This window comes from Rousettus aegyptiacus, unplaced genomic scaffold (genome assembly GCF_014176215.1).
Source record: "Rousettus aegyptiacus isolate mRouAeg1 unplaced genomic scaffold, mRouAeg1.p scaffold_m13_p_3, whole genome shotgun sequence".
Lineage (NCBI taxonomy): Eukaryota > Metazoa > Chordata > Mammalia > Chiroptera > Pteropodidae > Rousettus > Rousettus aegyptiacus.
The window spans coordinates 141,062,978-141,079,276 of NW_023416306.1; the positions used below are offsets into that span (position 1 = coordinate 141,062,978).

The 16,299-nt window shown below is 38.2% G+C and overlaps 1 protein-coding gene and 1 pseudogene across 2 annotated transcripts in view; both read right to left on the minus strand.

The window, feature by feature from the left end:
• Nucleotides 1–334: 334 nt before the first annotated feature.
• LOC118600581 lies at nt 335–453 on the minus strand (annotated as a pseudogene).
• A 7,148-nt stretch (nt 454–7,601) lies between these two features.
• SLC35F4 (solute carrier family 35 member F4) overlaps nt 7,602–16,299 on the minus strand; it is a 163,249-nt gene continuing 154,551 nt past the window's right edge. The window contains exons 5-8 of one of the 2 annotated variants that reach the window (XM_016156145.2): nt 14,026–14,151; nt 11,893–12,085; nt 10,215–10,304; nt 7,602–8,048 (exon numbers count right to left, since the gene is read on the minus strand). In XM_016156145.2, coding sequence (XP_016011631.1) covers nt 7,807–8,048; nt 10,215–10,304; nt 11,893–12,085; nt 14,026–14,151 — 651 coding nt within the window. In that variant the 3' untranslated portion in view covers nt 7,602–7,806. The remainder of the gene's footprint in view (nt 8,049–10,214; nt 10,305–11,892; nt 12,086–14,025; nt 14,152–16,299) is intronic. The other variant, XM_016156147.2, reaches the window with a different exon arrangement.

Genomic DNA, 16,299 nt, shown 5'->3' on the forward strand with positions numbered 1-16,299 from the left:
TTTCATGGATATAAGCAACCAGCTTTGAGCCAATCTTATGATTTATTAACTCACCGTACCTCCTAGCAGTATCATGAAAAATTTGTGTTGCAGTTAACACACAGAGAAAACAATGCCATACCTAAGAGTGACTTTTTGGCCAGTTGGCTATTATTTGATCAATTGACCATGCACCTAGGTTAAAAGATAGTTGATGGTGAAATTAAATTGGAATGTTTCATGAATCGAGGCATTCATATTGAAGAAAAAAATTATTTCACAAACCGCAAGACTACTGTGTAAATGTGTACTTTATTATTATTATTATTATTATTATTATTATTATTATTTTTTATACCTACAGCACCTGGTCTTCCTAGGTGGTCTCCCATCTAAGTACTAAGCAGGCCCAACACTGCTTAGCTTCCAAGATCAGACGGGATCAGGCTTGTTCAGGGTAGCATGGATACAGAAAATGGGTACTTTAAAATGATGCTCTGGGTTCTAGCATAATTTTCAACTTTTCTGTATTTTAATTTTATAAGTGGTATGCCGTTTCAGGGAAATGAGCCTTTACTTCCTTTGCTGGGCACAAAACTTTCCTGGTTTATCTGTAATAGCAGAATCTTGTTCTACTTTCTCATCCAAATAAAAACAAAGACAGTAGAAGAATAATGGTTAGAGGAGAAGCAACCAAAGATATCTGCTTATCTATTAGCCACTTTTTTTTTTTTAATAGGTACTGGCCTTGAAATTCAATGGTCAATGTGATTCACTAATCTGAGAAGAGAAAACAAATGTCTTGACTTTTGTGAAAACCATGTCCTTGCCCAGGATGAAATGGAAAGTTAACTCTAGTGGAAAAACAAACAAACAAACAAATGGGAGACCAGGAGCCACCCTGGGTTCAGGCCAGTGATCTACCACAAGCTAATGTGCAATCTTAGCAGACCACTGTTATGATTTTGTTATTTTTTTCCCTGAGATAAAGAGGTAGATTTTCTATGGTGCTATTGAAGCTGAAGTTCAGGGCCCCTCACTTTCAAGCTTTGATGTTTTAGTACATATTTAACAAGTGTGCCGTTAGTTATTATCCCTGTTCATCTCCCTTGAACAGGCTCAATAGACACATAAGAAAATGCATGATTTTTTTCTAATTTATATAAACAGAAATATGGAGACCACGTTAGAACATATAGATCCATAGGATTAACATTATGAATGTGGACATTTATGTGATTATAGATGTAAAGAGAGAAGATAGGGATGAAGAAGAGATACAGATGTGCCAGGGAGGATCTTGGAAGACTAAGAACTGAGTGATAAAAGCTAACACCATTATTAAGATTATGTAATAACAATGGCATCTTAAAGATAGTGCTCTTTCAAGGTCAGGGATAGAGAGAGCTTTAGAGTCCAGCTCAAATATAATAGATGATGTTAACATTTCCAAGGGAAGAAACCTATCAACCAGAAGAATGATCAACACAAAACAGAAAACATTACACTGATTAGGGATACAGGTTCACATGTAGAGTTACTGAAGGAAAGGGGAAACATTTATATTAAATAAGGGAATTAAACTGGTGTTAGCTGATACAAATAAGGATTCTTAAAGATAAAAATGTAAGTAAAGTTTAAAAACTATAAGTCAAAGTTGGATTTTATAGAAGGTTTTATGAAAGAAGATGAAAACTGAAAATATTTTAACATTAAGATGAGTTAATGCAAATAAAAATTGTAACAAGATAGAATTTTGGTGAGTGTGCCCAGATAAATCACACAACCAATAAGATATAGAAGGTGGAAAATGCCTTATTTCTGCCTTCTTTGGATTTTAAGAGTCGGGTAAGCCATGGACACTGGTGGAGGTAGAGCAGAAGTCTTGATAAAATAAATTCCAGTGTATCACTTTCAGTTACCTAGGTAAATGGAACCCTTAATTATATGATAAGAAGAAAATCCATATGTAAGGGAAGTAATCATGAAGGATTAACTCAGAACTTGTTAGCTTTTCCCTTGAGAAAAAAGGCATTTAGAAGAGATGTGTGCAGCAAAGAATAAGTTCATAAAGAGATTTACTTGCTGGACACTTCTGGGTCCCAGGTGTACCTGTATTGACTATTTTGGTCATAACCGGTGTCTATAAATCGAGCATTGGTAAATCTGTGGTGTCTTCTTGTTAATATCATTAAGTGAGAGGAACTTCAGTTTGGGATTCAGTAGAACATATTCTGCTAGTGGATTGTGTAAATGGCTTGGGATAGGAGCAATTGTAACAGTCAGTTCTTCAGATTCCTCTCTAAACCACCTGCTATTGTCCAGCAAAAATGATCTCATCTTTACAAGGGAGGGAGACTTGAAATGGAAATTAAAAGCAGAAGAGAAGAGTTTGAATCATACATCTGACCCTCCTTGCTTTGATTTCAGGCTCACCAATCAACCTTTTCATTAATGTTCAGCTTCCTAGGTACATTTACCTCTTAAGTAAAAATTGTACTAGCCTTACTAATGTGAGAGTTTTGGTCCATATGACAGCTCAATTTATGACTATTAATGAATACATTTTCTGTTTATAGTCTAGTGGTCATTAGTGTAGTGGTTCTTAAACTTTGGCATGCATGGGAATCATCCGTATCACATGACCATGTTCTTGGTTAATTTCAGGTGGAGCTTATTGAAACTAGATTGCTGGGCAATCCATAATGTGAGCCACAGATGCAAATTTAAAATTTTTTAACTTTCCAGTAGTTTCATTGAAAAAGTAAAAAGAAACAATGTGAAATGAATTTTAGAATATATTTTCTCTAACCCAACATATCCACAGTATTCTCATTTCAATATGTCATGAATATAAAGTGATACATGAAACAGCCTACATTCTTTATTTCATCCTAAGTCTTCAAAATCTGGTGCCGTTGACAGAGCAAATCTCACTTTGGACCAGCCATATTTCAACAGCTACACGTGGCTTGTGGCTAACATATTAAGCAGTGTGGTTTTAGAGCCTCTGGATTCTCCAAATTTAGTCCTCTAGAATAAAGCAGCTAAGTTCACACTACTTTGAAAACTCTGTCAGGGGTTTTGGAAACAACACCTGAAGCCCATTCCTGGAGCCCAGGTTAGAATTCTTGCTCTTAAGATTCCTCAGGCTCACAAAAGGTCTGGTGTTCTTGTCTCCAGCGGACAATGATAAAATAGCCTTTGCTTTTGTGGTGCACATGTGGAGGAACAGCAGCTTATCAGACCTTTAAAACACAGGGCTTCTTCTCTTTCTGCCTCTGTTTTCTTGGCACTAACACCCCAGACCATCACCTCCTGTTCTTACTTCACCTCCAAATGCTACAGGTATGGGGGGAAAAGAAAAAGAAAGAAAAAGAAATAGAATTAATCAAGACTTCAGTTCCAGCCTGCCAGATAAACCAGTATCTCCTATACTAGTTGTTCTTTGTACTTGTGACAAGGGTTTATGGATAAGAAAGAGGATTTGTACTTAAATATCAGAAACATGTTAATGCTCAGCCGATTATACTGTTCACTCTTTTATCGCGTGCATTGTCCTTTCCAAATCATTTGTCCTCTGGTGCGTCTTGACAAAGTGCCTGCACAAAATTAACAGGCGTGCAAAGCCTGGATAAGCAAAATTTATTTGCCTATAATTTGTTTGTGAAGCAATCAGAATGTGGTTGAAGTGATTTTAATTTCAGAGCCCAAGTCGCCCGTCTGTCTTTTTGTCAGGCAATTAGTTCCACTGGCTGGGCAAGAATGCCAGGATACAAAGCGCTGAGGGGAACTGGACAAATGGAAACTATGTACCCTTTTTTGCTTCCTCCAAGTGTTTCTCATGCCAGGCTTTTGTGTCTCTGGTTTATTTGGGGGTAAAATTCCCTACTCGGCACCAGGCTCTGTGACTTTTCTAAGCATAGTACTGTGGATAAGTACTCTGGATAAGGACTTGGAGAAAAGTCAACAGATGAGGAAACCCTAACAGTAGTTAATACTTCCGGAGTATCTGGCCCGGTATTAAACTCCTCTACACATGATTTTATTTAATACGCTAACAACCTCAAATGATAGGTATTAATATCCTCGTTTTACTAATGAAATCAAGGGGTAGAGAGAGGTCAGTAATTAGACAAAGTGTATTTCTAAGAAGTGCAGAGTTGGGGTTGCAACACAGTGCTCATAATCCCGGAACTGTGCTACCCATTCAGTCGCCCACGGAAACCACTGCCTCCTGGACTATGAGGAGGAACCATGTCTGGATAAAGAAAACAGATACCAGAAAGTCTTGGCTTTTTGTACCAAACTTCCCAGAAAGTGCAGATTATCTTGAATTGATGCCCTAACCAGCCTCTTAGGGAAGAAGTGCCTTTTACCAATTTAGTAACCTCAACAAGGTACTTCAATCTATGAGGGCAGGGACTTTGTCAGTATCCTCCAACCCCAACCAAACTTGGCTCAGTGAAGGCGCATCACAGACACAGAGGAGGTACACTCATATATGTTCAGTGACTGACTCCCACGGTGACCATGAAAGGTGGCAAGAAAAGATATTATCTTTATTTATGAAGGAACCATTTGCTATGCATTTTGTGTGTCTTTCCTCACGGTGCAGAGAGGACATTTCCATGGTCGCAGAAAAGTCTGTCAGAGAGTGTTGCTCTAGAGGCCGGCAGAGGCCAGTTGGTGATCACCTAACACAATACCATACCCCAGAGCCAGTAGAACTTAATAATTTTTGAATGAATAAATGAATGAATATCGTAATGAAAGTGTTTTCTTGATATAGACTGAGCTAATTACAGTGATCAGTCAGTCACAGGTTGAATTAGTGCTTTCCAGGGTAGCTGACTCCATTTTTCAAAACGAAGCTTCAAAAAGAGCAAAACAACTCATTTCATAAACATATCAAAACGTGGTTTTAAATGTCATGCTAATAATGGCAAGATGCTGGAGATAGCTAGTCAGTGATTACTGCTATGTAACAGTAATTTATAAACAAGAGAACAACAATACTTGTACCAGAGTGGCATTTAAGTAGTCAAAAGCAACTTGACTTAGGTAATGAATTAATTCATATTTATTAATAACATATTTCATTTATTTTGTACCATTTTTCATGAAGCTTAAATTGTGTCATGGTGATTATTTTTGTTAATCTCATCTCATCTATCTATGCCAGGGGACTGGTATTGCTTTTTCAAAAAGTGACAGAGAAATGAAAAAATGTTAAGGTTTTAAATCACCGTAATGCCCAGCCAACGGGTGTGGTATCCTCAGTTCTCTTCGCTTGCCCTGTGGTGATCTTGCCGACACTTTTGGCAACACTTGAATGAGAAAAAGAATACTAAAACAGGTACCAGAAAAAGCTTGGCTTCTAGTACTAAATTTCTCAGAAAGTGCAGATTATCTTAAATTGATAGATGCCCTAACAAGCCTCTTAGGGAAGAAGCACCTTTTATCAATTTAGTAAGTTGGTATTTTGTGGAAACAGAACAAAGGCTGTGACACATTTAACCTCTTTTGGTCTTTAATCTCATCTGAGACTGCCAGCCCTTAATTAAGGCTGATTTAATATAGTTCGGAGAAGTTGCATATCTCCAGTGTAAAACAACCCATTCATTCATTTACGGAATGTCTATAAGTGCCAGCCACAGTGCTAGTAGAAACACAATGATGAAAGCCTCACAGTCCCTGCTCTCAAGGAGCTTATGGTCTACTGGGAACTCAGACGAGTAGCCTGACAGTTACCATGGAGGGTGACCAGTGCTATACTCAGGGTAAGCAGAGGCTTCTAAAGAAGCCAGATTGCTCAGCTTGGGGAATAAGAAAAGATTTTCTGGGAAGATAAGACAATCCTATCATGAAGCCTAGGTAAGGGTCATCCAAGTGATGAGAGAAGGAAAAAGTACAAGAAAGAGAGCCCATCTTGACCGAAGAACTGCAAGAAGTGTAGACTCACTAAAACATAGAGAAGCCACAGATGGTGGCATGGTGGAATAAAACACTGGAACTGTGCTATAATTTGGTAGTTGATAGCCACATACCACGATTTAAATTTAATTTCAAATTAATTAAAAGTAAAAGTAAGTAAAATTAGAAATGCAGTCTTCAATCGCACTAGCCATACCTAAGGAGCTCAATAGTCACTTGTGGCTACTGCATTGGACAGTGCAGATTTAAGTTATTTCTATCATCACGGAAAGTTCTATTGGACGGTACTTCTTTAGAGGCAGGCATTGAATGACATGTAAAGGTGTTTGGACCTTTTTCTGAGGACAATGAGATGCCACTGAACTGTTTCATACAGGGGAGTAGAATAATTAAATTTATATATTAGAAAAGTCACTCTGAGAGGCATGAAAGAGTTTAGAGAGAGGCAAGACTATGAGTTAGCAAGACCAGCAAAGAGCATATTTCATTAATCAGGGAAAGAGATGAAGGGCCTAGAATAGGTAACCTACCCGGGAAATAGTCAGAGAGTCAATGGGACTTTTAGTTTAGATGTGGAGGATGAGGAAGGTAGAAATTAAGAGTGGTCCCCAGCCTGGGCAGCTGGCAAATATGATGGCACCGATAACCTAGATAGGGAACAAAGGAGAGGGAGGAGTGGGTTTGGGGAGGATAAATTATAAATTCAAGTTTGTTTCTGAATCTGAAGTGAAAAAACGAGACATCCAAGTGAGCTTGCAGAAGGAATTTATTTAGATGGTCAGATCTGAAGTTCAGGCAACAAATCTGGGCTGGAGATAAAGATTTCGAAGCTATCACCACACGAATGACATTTGAAGCCATGGAAGCAAATGAGATCTCTAGGGGAGAGTGTGTGGGGTGTGATGCTAAGAAGGCTAAGGGCTGAACACTGACATGATAAGACCAGCCTAGGAAGAGGAGCCCAGAGAAGCAGCCCCTGAGGGAAAAAGAGAACCAGGAGACTATAATGGGATCTAGGTGAAGAGATTATCAGGAAAAAGGAGTGGTCATCCTGTCAAATGCTGCAGAAAGGACAATAAAGTATGGGTTGGACAGTGTCAATATGGTTTTTTAAGAGAAAGGTCATCGATGAGTTTGGCGGATGTACTTCCTGAGGAATGAAGTGGGCAGAAGGTGGATTTTAGTGGGTCGAAGAGTGACAGCAAATATAAACAACTCTTTCAAAAACTTGGTGGTAAAGGACTTAGAGATGGCTGGTAAGCTGTCCCCTCCATCATCACTGTGCCATTTTCAAATGTCTACCTCACATTAGAGATTTTTGTAAACTCATCCTCTGGGCTATTCTAAGCTCATTGGAAGTACAGATGGAGTCTTCTATATCTTTACATCTCACAGTGCCTAGTGTAGAACTTGCATATAGAAAGAAGGTGCTCTGTTGATACCTTTAATTACTTTCCAGCTTTCAAATTTAAGGTTCTGAGTGGACTTAAATATATATAAAGTGTTTATCCTTTCCATATCTTTTCTTCTTATGCAATTTTCTCTGGCGGAACACAAACGTGTCAATTCTCGGTGAGAAAAAGGTAATGACAAGCCCATAATTTAAAAGAACCTTATGTTTTCAGGAAATTTTGTGCATTAGGGGGAAACAAATCCCTCCAAAACATAAGAAATAGAACAGAGGTGAACGTTTTAATACAAAAATTTTATTATGATTATTTACACCAGTTCCTCGATAAGCATATAAATGTAAACTTTTATTGTTTGCATTATTTCACATATGACTTGTCCAAATTCAGAGTTAATACTGCCATGTGAGTGTAGAGGAAGTGAAAAATTTTATTATATTCACAGAATATACATACATGTGCGTTCAAAATGTGTCCCTCTTTAAGCCAGTGGTATAGACACTGTCCCATTGGCCCTGCTTCTGCTTCGCAGGTGTACACTGGAATCTGTGATGTCCTCCACATGCTCCTCACCCTTCTTTTCCTTCAGGCTGTTGATGAATCTCAGGGTAATCTCATCCCACTCCTCTGGCAATAGCATCAGCAGAAACCCAATGCAGATGATGATGGTAGCAGCCAGGCGGACGACATTGAATATTACCTCCTGCTTCAGGAGATCCACAGCTAGGTAAGAAATATCAGGTGAGTCAGCATCTATGACTGTTTCAAACTTTTTGGGGGGAAAAAATGAACAAAGTCAATGCTATTTCTAGATATTTCAAAAAGTCTCCCTTGTTCTTTCAAGCTCATCTTATCTTTTTCTATACCATTATCTGTGGTGTTCTCTTCACTTGCTTCTCATTCCTTAACTCTAAATCATATTTATCTTTTTCTATACCATTATCTGTGGTGTTCTCTTCACTTGCTTCTCATTCCTTAACTCTAAATCATATTTATCATTCTCATTCCTTAACTCTAAATCATATTGTCATTTGCTTTAATTACCTCTGCAGTTTTATTTCTTAAAACTTTTCCTCTGTGTCCCTTCATGCTTCTTCAGTTTCATTGGACCGTTGAAGATTTTTCAAATGAGCCAATCTTGTTAATGTCTAGGTCTCTATATATGATGTTCTTTTAAAATTTTTAATTGAGGTGGAATCACATAATATAAAATTACCATTTAAAAGTTAATTTGGTGGCATTTAGTATATTCATCATATTGTATGATCATCACCTCTTTCTGATTCCAAAACATCTCCATTACTTTAAAATAAAACCTGCACCCATTAAGCAGTCCTTATTCCCAATCTCTAGTCACTGACCCTAGCAACCACCAATATGCTGTTGTGTCTATGAATTTACCTATTTTGGATATTTCATATAAATGGAGTTACATTATATGCTACCTTCTGTTACTGGCTTCTTTCACTTAGCATAATGTTTTTGAGATTCATCTATGTCGTAGCATGTATTTGTACTTTTCTCCTTTTTATGGCTGAATAATATTTCATTGTATGCATCATAACTTGTTTATCCATTTACCTGTTGATGGACATTTGGGTGTTTCCATCTTTTGTCATTGCAAATAGTGCTGTTATAAACATTCACATACGACAATATTTTTGAGTCCCTTCTTTCAATTGTGAGGGTACGTACATGCTGTTCTTTTTGCATGGAACACCCTTCCCTCCTATTATCCACTTCATCCAGCTAAATCCTCCATTAGAACTCACCATTTAGGCAACTTGCAGGAAGCCTTCATGTTTGCCTCAGAGCATTCTCTCAGAGTATTCATTACGAGACCTTTATTAAAACAATTCTCTTTGTACATTGTATTAACTCAGTTCCTTTTGTCTCCCTCTCTATAATACATAAGTCCCAAAAGCAGGGACTGTGCCTTATCCAGGATCTATCATCAGCGTTATCACAGTTCCTGGTATACATCAAGTGCTCAGAAACTTTTTATTCCATGGACAAATGAATACATTTTCCTGACAACTACATTTCCCCCTGATGTTCCTTTCCTCTGAATATCTTTCAGTCCTTAGAGTCTGTTACACAATTTAACATTTAATGATAAATTACTCTGTAGAGTTGTAAGTTATTTTATGTTTGTTGGTCTTGTTTTCTGAATTCAGGTGTAAGCTTTCCGAAACAATACTATCACTTCTTCTCTGTCACTTCTACATAGCAAGTGTTCAATAAATATTTGCTGATTGTCCCGAGGCAAATAAAGATGGCTACCCAAGGCTTGGAATCATAGAATTTCAAAGTTAGAAGGACTATAGTCATCTAGGTAACACACTTCCATTACTTGTTCCATTGGTAGTTTTTATTAGAAAGATTATTCTGGAAAAAATAACCTCTCCTCCTGTCCCTGAAGTAAATCAAATTGCTTTTTCCTATATCTATTCTAGAGGGCCGTCTGCTCTACCCCTAGGAGAAGCTTCTGCAGCTCCCCATGGATAATCTGATGGGGAGCTAACACCCTGTACATTTCCTACACTTTCATTAGTGACGTTTTCTTGAGAGTCTTGTGCTGGGATGCCTTTTGTTTTCATAGGACTTCCTCTAAAAATACCACAAAATTAGGTTGTCAGGGAGATTACATGAAACCCAAATGATACATTTGGTATTTAATTCTAAAACACAACCAAGTAAAAACAGTGTTTGTAGTTGCAGATTTTAAATCTGTTGCATAGTTATTCTGTTGTTTGCCACCTTCATGATATTTAAAAACATCTTCCCAGGCAGGGGACATAATTCACAATTGCTCAAAGAAAACAACTCAGGACTTAAAACGAACACAGAGAGGAGACTTACTGCGCACATATCAAATTGTATCAGTACCTGCATTTCCGGGAACACTGAGCACTGTCCCAATGGAGATCAGGATTGGGTATGTCAGCACCACGCCAACGTTCACCAGGATGTTGAAGACTGTAAAATGAAGGAGGGTATATAGGATAAAGGGGAATCAATCTGCTGGGTGCTTTCCTTCTTAACATAAAAGAATCAGTGTTTCTGCTAAACATAGCTTCTAAGTTGTCTGCACCTTTGGTCAATTAATTCTCTAATTTTAGAGATGGATGCATACATATCTCATCTGAAATAGTCTTATTCTTTGTTTCTCCTCTGCCACCCTGGCTGCTTGATCTCTTGCTAAGTGGCTGGAAAAGGGTATATCGAGGAAATGCAAAGAGGAGAAATAATTGTTTCACTATGCTCTGATACTCTACCCAGTGGAGTGGCATGACATCCAGTGGAGTGTGGAGACCATGCTGTTCGGTGGAGGACCACAGTGTCAGGCTAGCTTAGGTGGCACTCAGCCTGAGCAGGCTTGCCCAGGAGCATGTATTAGACATGCCAAGGGGAATATGTTGGAGGAGGGCTAGTTCGCAGCAAGCTGGACATCATGTACACAGCTGGGGCCACGAGTCAGTGAAATCTGGGTTATGATTGTTTCCAGTTAGATCGGCTTTGGCCAGGAAATCATATAGGCACGTTTCATTAGGATGTTGGTCTTATGGAAATACTACTATCGATTTCTACTTAACTTAGCAGAAGTTAAGACGGATCATCACCACATACTTTTGGCTTTCAAAAGCAGAATTTAAAAGACCAACAATTAGTGTTTAATCCTTTTCTCGAAGTGTTTTCTGTCTCACTTAAGACCTCCCATTAGGGGCATGGGCCAGAGTAGAAAAAGATGACCCGGTGCGTAGAGAGGAAGAAACAAGAGGCATTTTTCTTTCCTAGAAATTGTAGTGCTGCTTTAGATTATGTTTCGGATTATGTCACCTTGATAAAGGCAATTTATCTGAGGGCTGGCAGACATCTTGCAAGTCAGTCTTGCAGGGAAATGCGGGGTGGACAGGGGGTGGGCTGTCCTTACGTGGTATGAAGAAAGGAGAAGCAGAATGAAAATGATTTGATTCTGAGTAGAGAGACACTGAGTCATTGGGTGGTGATAGTTGTTCAACTGCTTGGCGAGAAAAGAGCAGCCTTTTTATTTTTAGGGCTCCTCTCATATGAAATGATAACAGCAGAGCAGCTTGAAAGTAGGACCCTGGTTTTCCGGGTCCTTTATGACCTGCTTCTCTCCTGAATGTCATCTCCTTCCTTCTTCCCCATTCTTCCGGCACTCACTGCTCCAGCATTTTGTATCACTTGGAGTTCTTTGAATGAAATTTCCACTCTTTCCCTCTGACTGACACACCGTGGCATGCTTGGAACACAATAAAATCATGTAGTACATCATAAAGAATGTAAGAGGCTGCTTGAAGACCAGTGGTGATCAGAGTGGCCTGGACCTCCCTTTCACACTTTATCTCGGGGCACACCCATTGGACAGCTCTGATCGAATCAAGTAATAGCCTGCAATGAACTTTCTAAACATTCAACAACATTAGCCAACTTTAGGTTAGTTTGGGAAAGACAAAAGCACCCAAGGGAATAGTCTAATAAGATAATTTAACTATCCAGGAAAGGTAAAGTGAAATGGAAAGAAAAACTTGGGCTCACTTACCCAACCACAGCCCTGCCATCCCACAGAGACAGCCCCACGGCAGAGCTGCAAAGGAGGACCAGTGCTCCACCTTGGTGAAATACAGGATGACTGGGGTGAAGGAGATGAAGATTAAATTGAAGAAACCCAACGTGGAAACAAAGTGTGCAGCTTCACCAAAGTTGGCACTTCCGAGAAACATCTTAAACAAAACCTGAAATGGGAAAAAGAAAACTTCTCAAGCCACACAGTCGGAGACTAACTGGCTCAGAGTTTATCCTCCATTTCTTCTTACCCAGCTATCTCTATGGCACCAAATTACTTATGGTGTTGAAAACTGTTGTGGTGTTATATACTGTTAAGTGCCACCATCAGTGATGGGTATAGGGTGAATAACAAAAAAAGCAGAGAAGCTCAGAAAAATCTAGGTTAAATGCCATTAATTCTTCCCTTCAAGCATGGGATTTATTTCATTCTTATTTTTACAGATACTGAAAACCAAATTAGACAGAGAGAGCCTGTTATGTTTCTGAGAGAATTTATAAGTGCTTGTCTCTCAGAGCTTAAAATATTTTCACAAATACTGTGTTTATTCTCCAGAATAAAAATTCTTTTTCCTGGATTATAAATCTGTATACAGAGAAAGATGACAAGGAGACATGAATGGCTAACCTAAAGCCACACATCAGGCTGGGAGGAGCCAGGACTCTAGTCCATATTTCTTGGCTTTTTAATCCCTCTGCTTTCTATAAGAATTCTCAAACAATGGAGAATGGAGCAGGTCTTTTCTACAGTACACATATGATTTTGTGCATGTCAGAAAATATTACCGCTCCCAGAATGAATCCATCTGTAACATGGCCAGGGGAATCCTCTCTTATGATAGCCTTCCTGGTCAGATAGCAATTCCAGGTGTTGCTTTTAATTTCAACCAAGCTCATTATTTTTTTCTTCTTTTGAGTGACTTAATCAAGAGAACTTGATCACGTGCTAGTCTTTGGTCACATCAGACACCTCAGTGGAGTCTCAGTTGGGGGCAGGTTAGACACTAATGGCGATTGAGTGAACACTTGTCAAGCTTGTCACACAGCATCAACGGGCCAGGAAATATTAGTATGGAAATAGACTCAGTGTCCTCTGAGCCACAGTACTGGTGAATAATTGGAACAGGCATCTAGGAGAGATGCAAAGGGCATTTTCTGCCTTTCAGAGAAAATTTTCTGATTGAAACTCCAAGAGAGATGAAAGTGGAACAGTTCTTTAGCCATATCTGGAAAGTTGGTTCTGAAAAGTGGAGCTTTGGGGAATAACCTTTGAGATCTGCTCTCTTAGTCCTTGCCTCTGAAGTCAGGGACAATGACTCTGAATAGAATTTGCACTGATGACAGGCAGCTCCAGTAGAGAAAGAATGGTGAGTACGTAGTGCAGACCCAGAGTATCTGTCAGAGAGGAAAAGAGGCTCTTCGTTTTGCTAATAACATAATCTTCTGTGGCTGGGGGTTCATAGGTAGCAAAAGGTAACCTCTCAAATGACAGCTTGTTTATTATTTTAAACATCTCAATGGTAGTTAAAATAATGACTATGGATAGTTCAGTTAAAGAAACTTAAAAAGAGGAGAGTTCTTTCTCAGCCCCTGTTATAACTTGTTGATGATTGGGAGGGGCAGAGCCATGAAGCAAGGGTTTTGGAGTTGGCCAGTCCACATTTAAATCTTGGCTCTATCAATTCCTGGTTGTATGACTTTGAGCAAGTTACTTAATTTTTCAAAACCTCTGTTTCCTCATCTGTCTTTCAAACAATGTTAACACACTCATACAGTATCTGTCTAATAGAAGTTAAACCTTTTTTTTTTTAAATGTATCCTTTCATATCCCAGAGCAAGCAATTGAAGACTTCATAAAAGTTGCTAAATGCTTCCCGAAACCCAGTTACCTCTGAAATCAGGGATAAGTACCTAGGCCTCATAAAGGTGCATTAACATGGGTGAAATTCCTGGCAAGTGCCCAACATGTAATAAGTACTTAATAAATAATACTAATTATTAAATCATCTTTATTTTTTTTTAGCCAAAGTTTTCTTTGTCCTTCCCTACTTTATTACTTAAGTCTAAGCTACAAATGACAATTTACTATATAAGAGAGTGCACGGCATACCTTATATAATGCAGACGTAGAGGCTGAGCCTACTGCAAACGCCACTCCTATGATCGAGTCAGCATGGAAATTATCTGCATAAGCCATCATGACGATGCCCGTAATTGCCATTATTGCGGCAACTATCTGTCGAATAGAATGCAAAGAAATAAAAATAATGATGCCTCCATATCCCTGAATGTGCAATTGAAGACTTCCTGAAAGTTGCTAAATGCTTCCTCAAACCCAGTTACATCACTGTTCAATTGTAGGAACGGTCAGTGTTAACAAGAAATCAGAATGCTCATGGGACAGACAAATAGAGAATATAAAAACTGCTCACATTCTGATTTAATTTTTTAGCTCAACTTCCTAGGGATTTATACCTGTATTGGTGAAGTAAATTTAATAGTAAGTCACTTGTAAGCATTTTCTTCTATCATCTATATTGTATTCTTTTTTCTTCAAATAATTTAGCATATATTTTAATCAGCCCCTTGGATCAGTGCATGATGCTGAAGAACTCCACGTAGCCAAGACTTGATTGGGGAGACATAATAGTAATACAGCTAAGAGGCAAAATTTATGCCAACAGAGGGAAAAGTGAATGATCTCTCATAAAGAGCAAGCTTGTGCTATTACCTGAAATGTCAAATGGAGGCAAGTTCTTCCTTTTGTTTATATGCAAATTAAACCACAGAAAGATAATTTTATTTAATTATTATAGAGCAGTAACCGCATAAAGTGAAATGTTCATAATTCAGTTGAAATCGTAATAGTTTACTATAAATTGATATGATGCTTGGTATATTCAAAACGGGAGTTCACTCCCTTAGTGAAATGCTGGTTTGCTGGTTTCTTTAATTGTCTTGAACTGGTTTCTTTAATTGTCTTGAACTGGTTCTACTTGGAAAACATTTCAAAACTATAGGACACAGTAAAATAACAACCCTGGAATAGGAAGCAATGTGTCATTTTCTTGTGAAATAATCTCCCTGACTTTAAAATCAGGACACAACTTTATGAGAAATTTAAACATGTGGTAATTAATTTTAAGATCAGTTCTGAGTATTCCTAGGTAAATCGATTCCTCTGTAGATAGCTTTTTCACATATAATTGTGTGTGTGTGTGGGGGGGCTTTTAAACATTATTAGTGAATTATTTATTACAACAAATGTAGATCTTTAACATGTAACTGTAGACTTGCCCAAGACCAAAGCAAAGTATGATAGTGATGACATATAACTTAGATGCTGCTACAGCGGTTCTTTTGTTAATGACCACCAAAAGCAAGTGCCCAGTTGGGTTCTGAGCCAGCTCCACACTAAAGTGTCCTTTATGAAAAACAGCAGGAGTACTTGAGAACAGACGCCGACATGTCAGCAGTGAAAAACTGTCTTCATAAAATGTTATCCTGGAGGCTTCTTGATGGGAGGCGTTTCTCTTGCTGAGTGAATATCGTATTCTCTGAAACTGCCAGGAGTGTGTTTCTAGTTAGACTGTGCCTCAAACTATAGGGAATAGAATTTAATACACACACTGTGAGGTGTCAAGGAAATTTTCCAAACGAGAAGTAATAGACTCATAAATAAACATGGTGAGGGGGTTATCTAGACCTGGAAATTCTGTGAGGGCTATCATTTTCTTTGATGTGGGGATTTATAGCACAGTCGGGGGTTCACAAAAATTCTTAGAGCCGTCTGGTTTCGGAGAATGAAAAGGCACAACAGACATTGGCATTTTCTGATGCGTGTTGTGTTTAAATAATGCCCATGGGTTAAAATATTCAGGGGCACAAGAAGATCTCCCTCATAAGGCTGAATTTGTGAGATAATAAATTTGAATTAATATTTGTTTTCTTTTGGCCAAGCATCAGTTGTATTTTCCAGGTCAAATAAACAAGACAGGGTTAATAGAACACACTGCTAATCCTAATGAATTTTAACATGACATGCTGTTTCATATTTAAAATTATTAAAAGTATTTAATAATGTATAATTCTGGGTTTAGGAAATTATGAAAACAAACCAAAAATTAAAACAAGCAAAAAACAAAATCACGGTCTGAAAAGTAATGAATAATTAATACTATTATTCCCAGGATCTGATCCCAGCTGAAAACTCTTCCTTTTCTGCCGTTAGTAGAAATATATACATGTAATATTTCTATCATGTTTTCTCATGATAAGAATTAGATATGGACAAAGATTACATTATTTTATAACAATTCAAAGTTATTACCATGGTGAGCCTCTTTAAAATCTCCATTACATTTTAGAATCAAGTGCTTGTGAA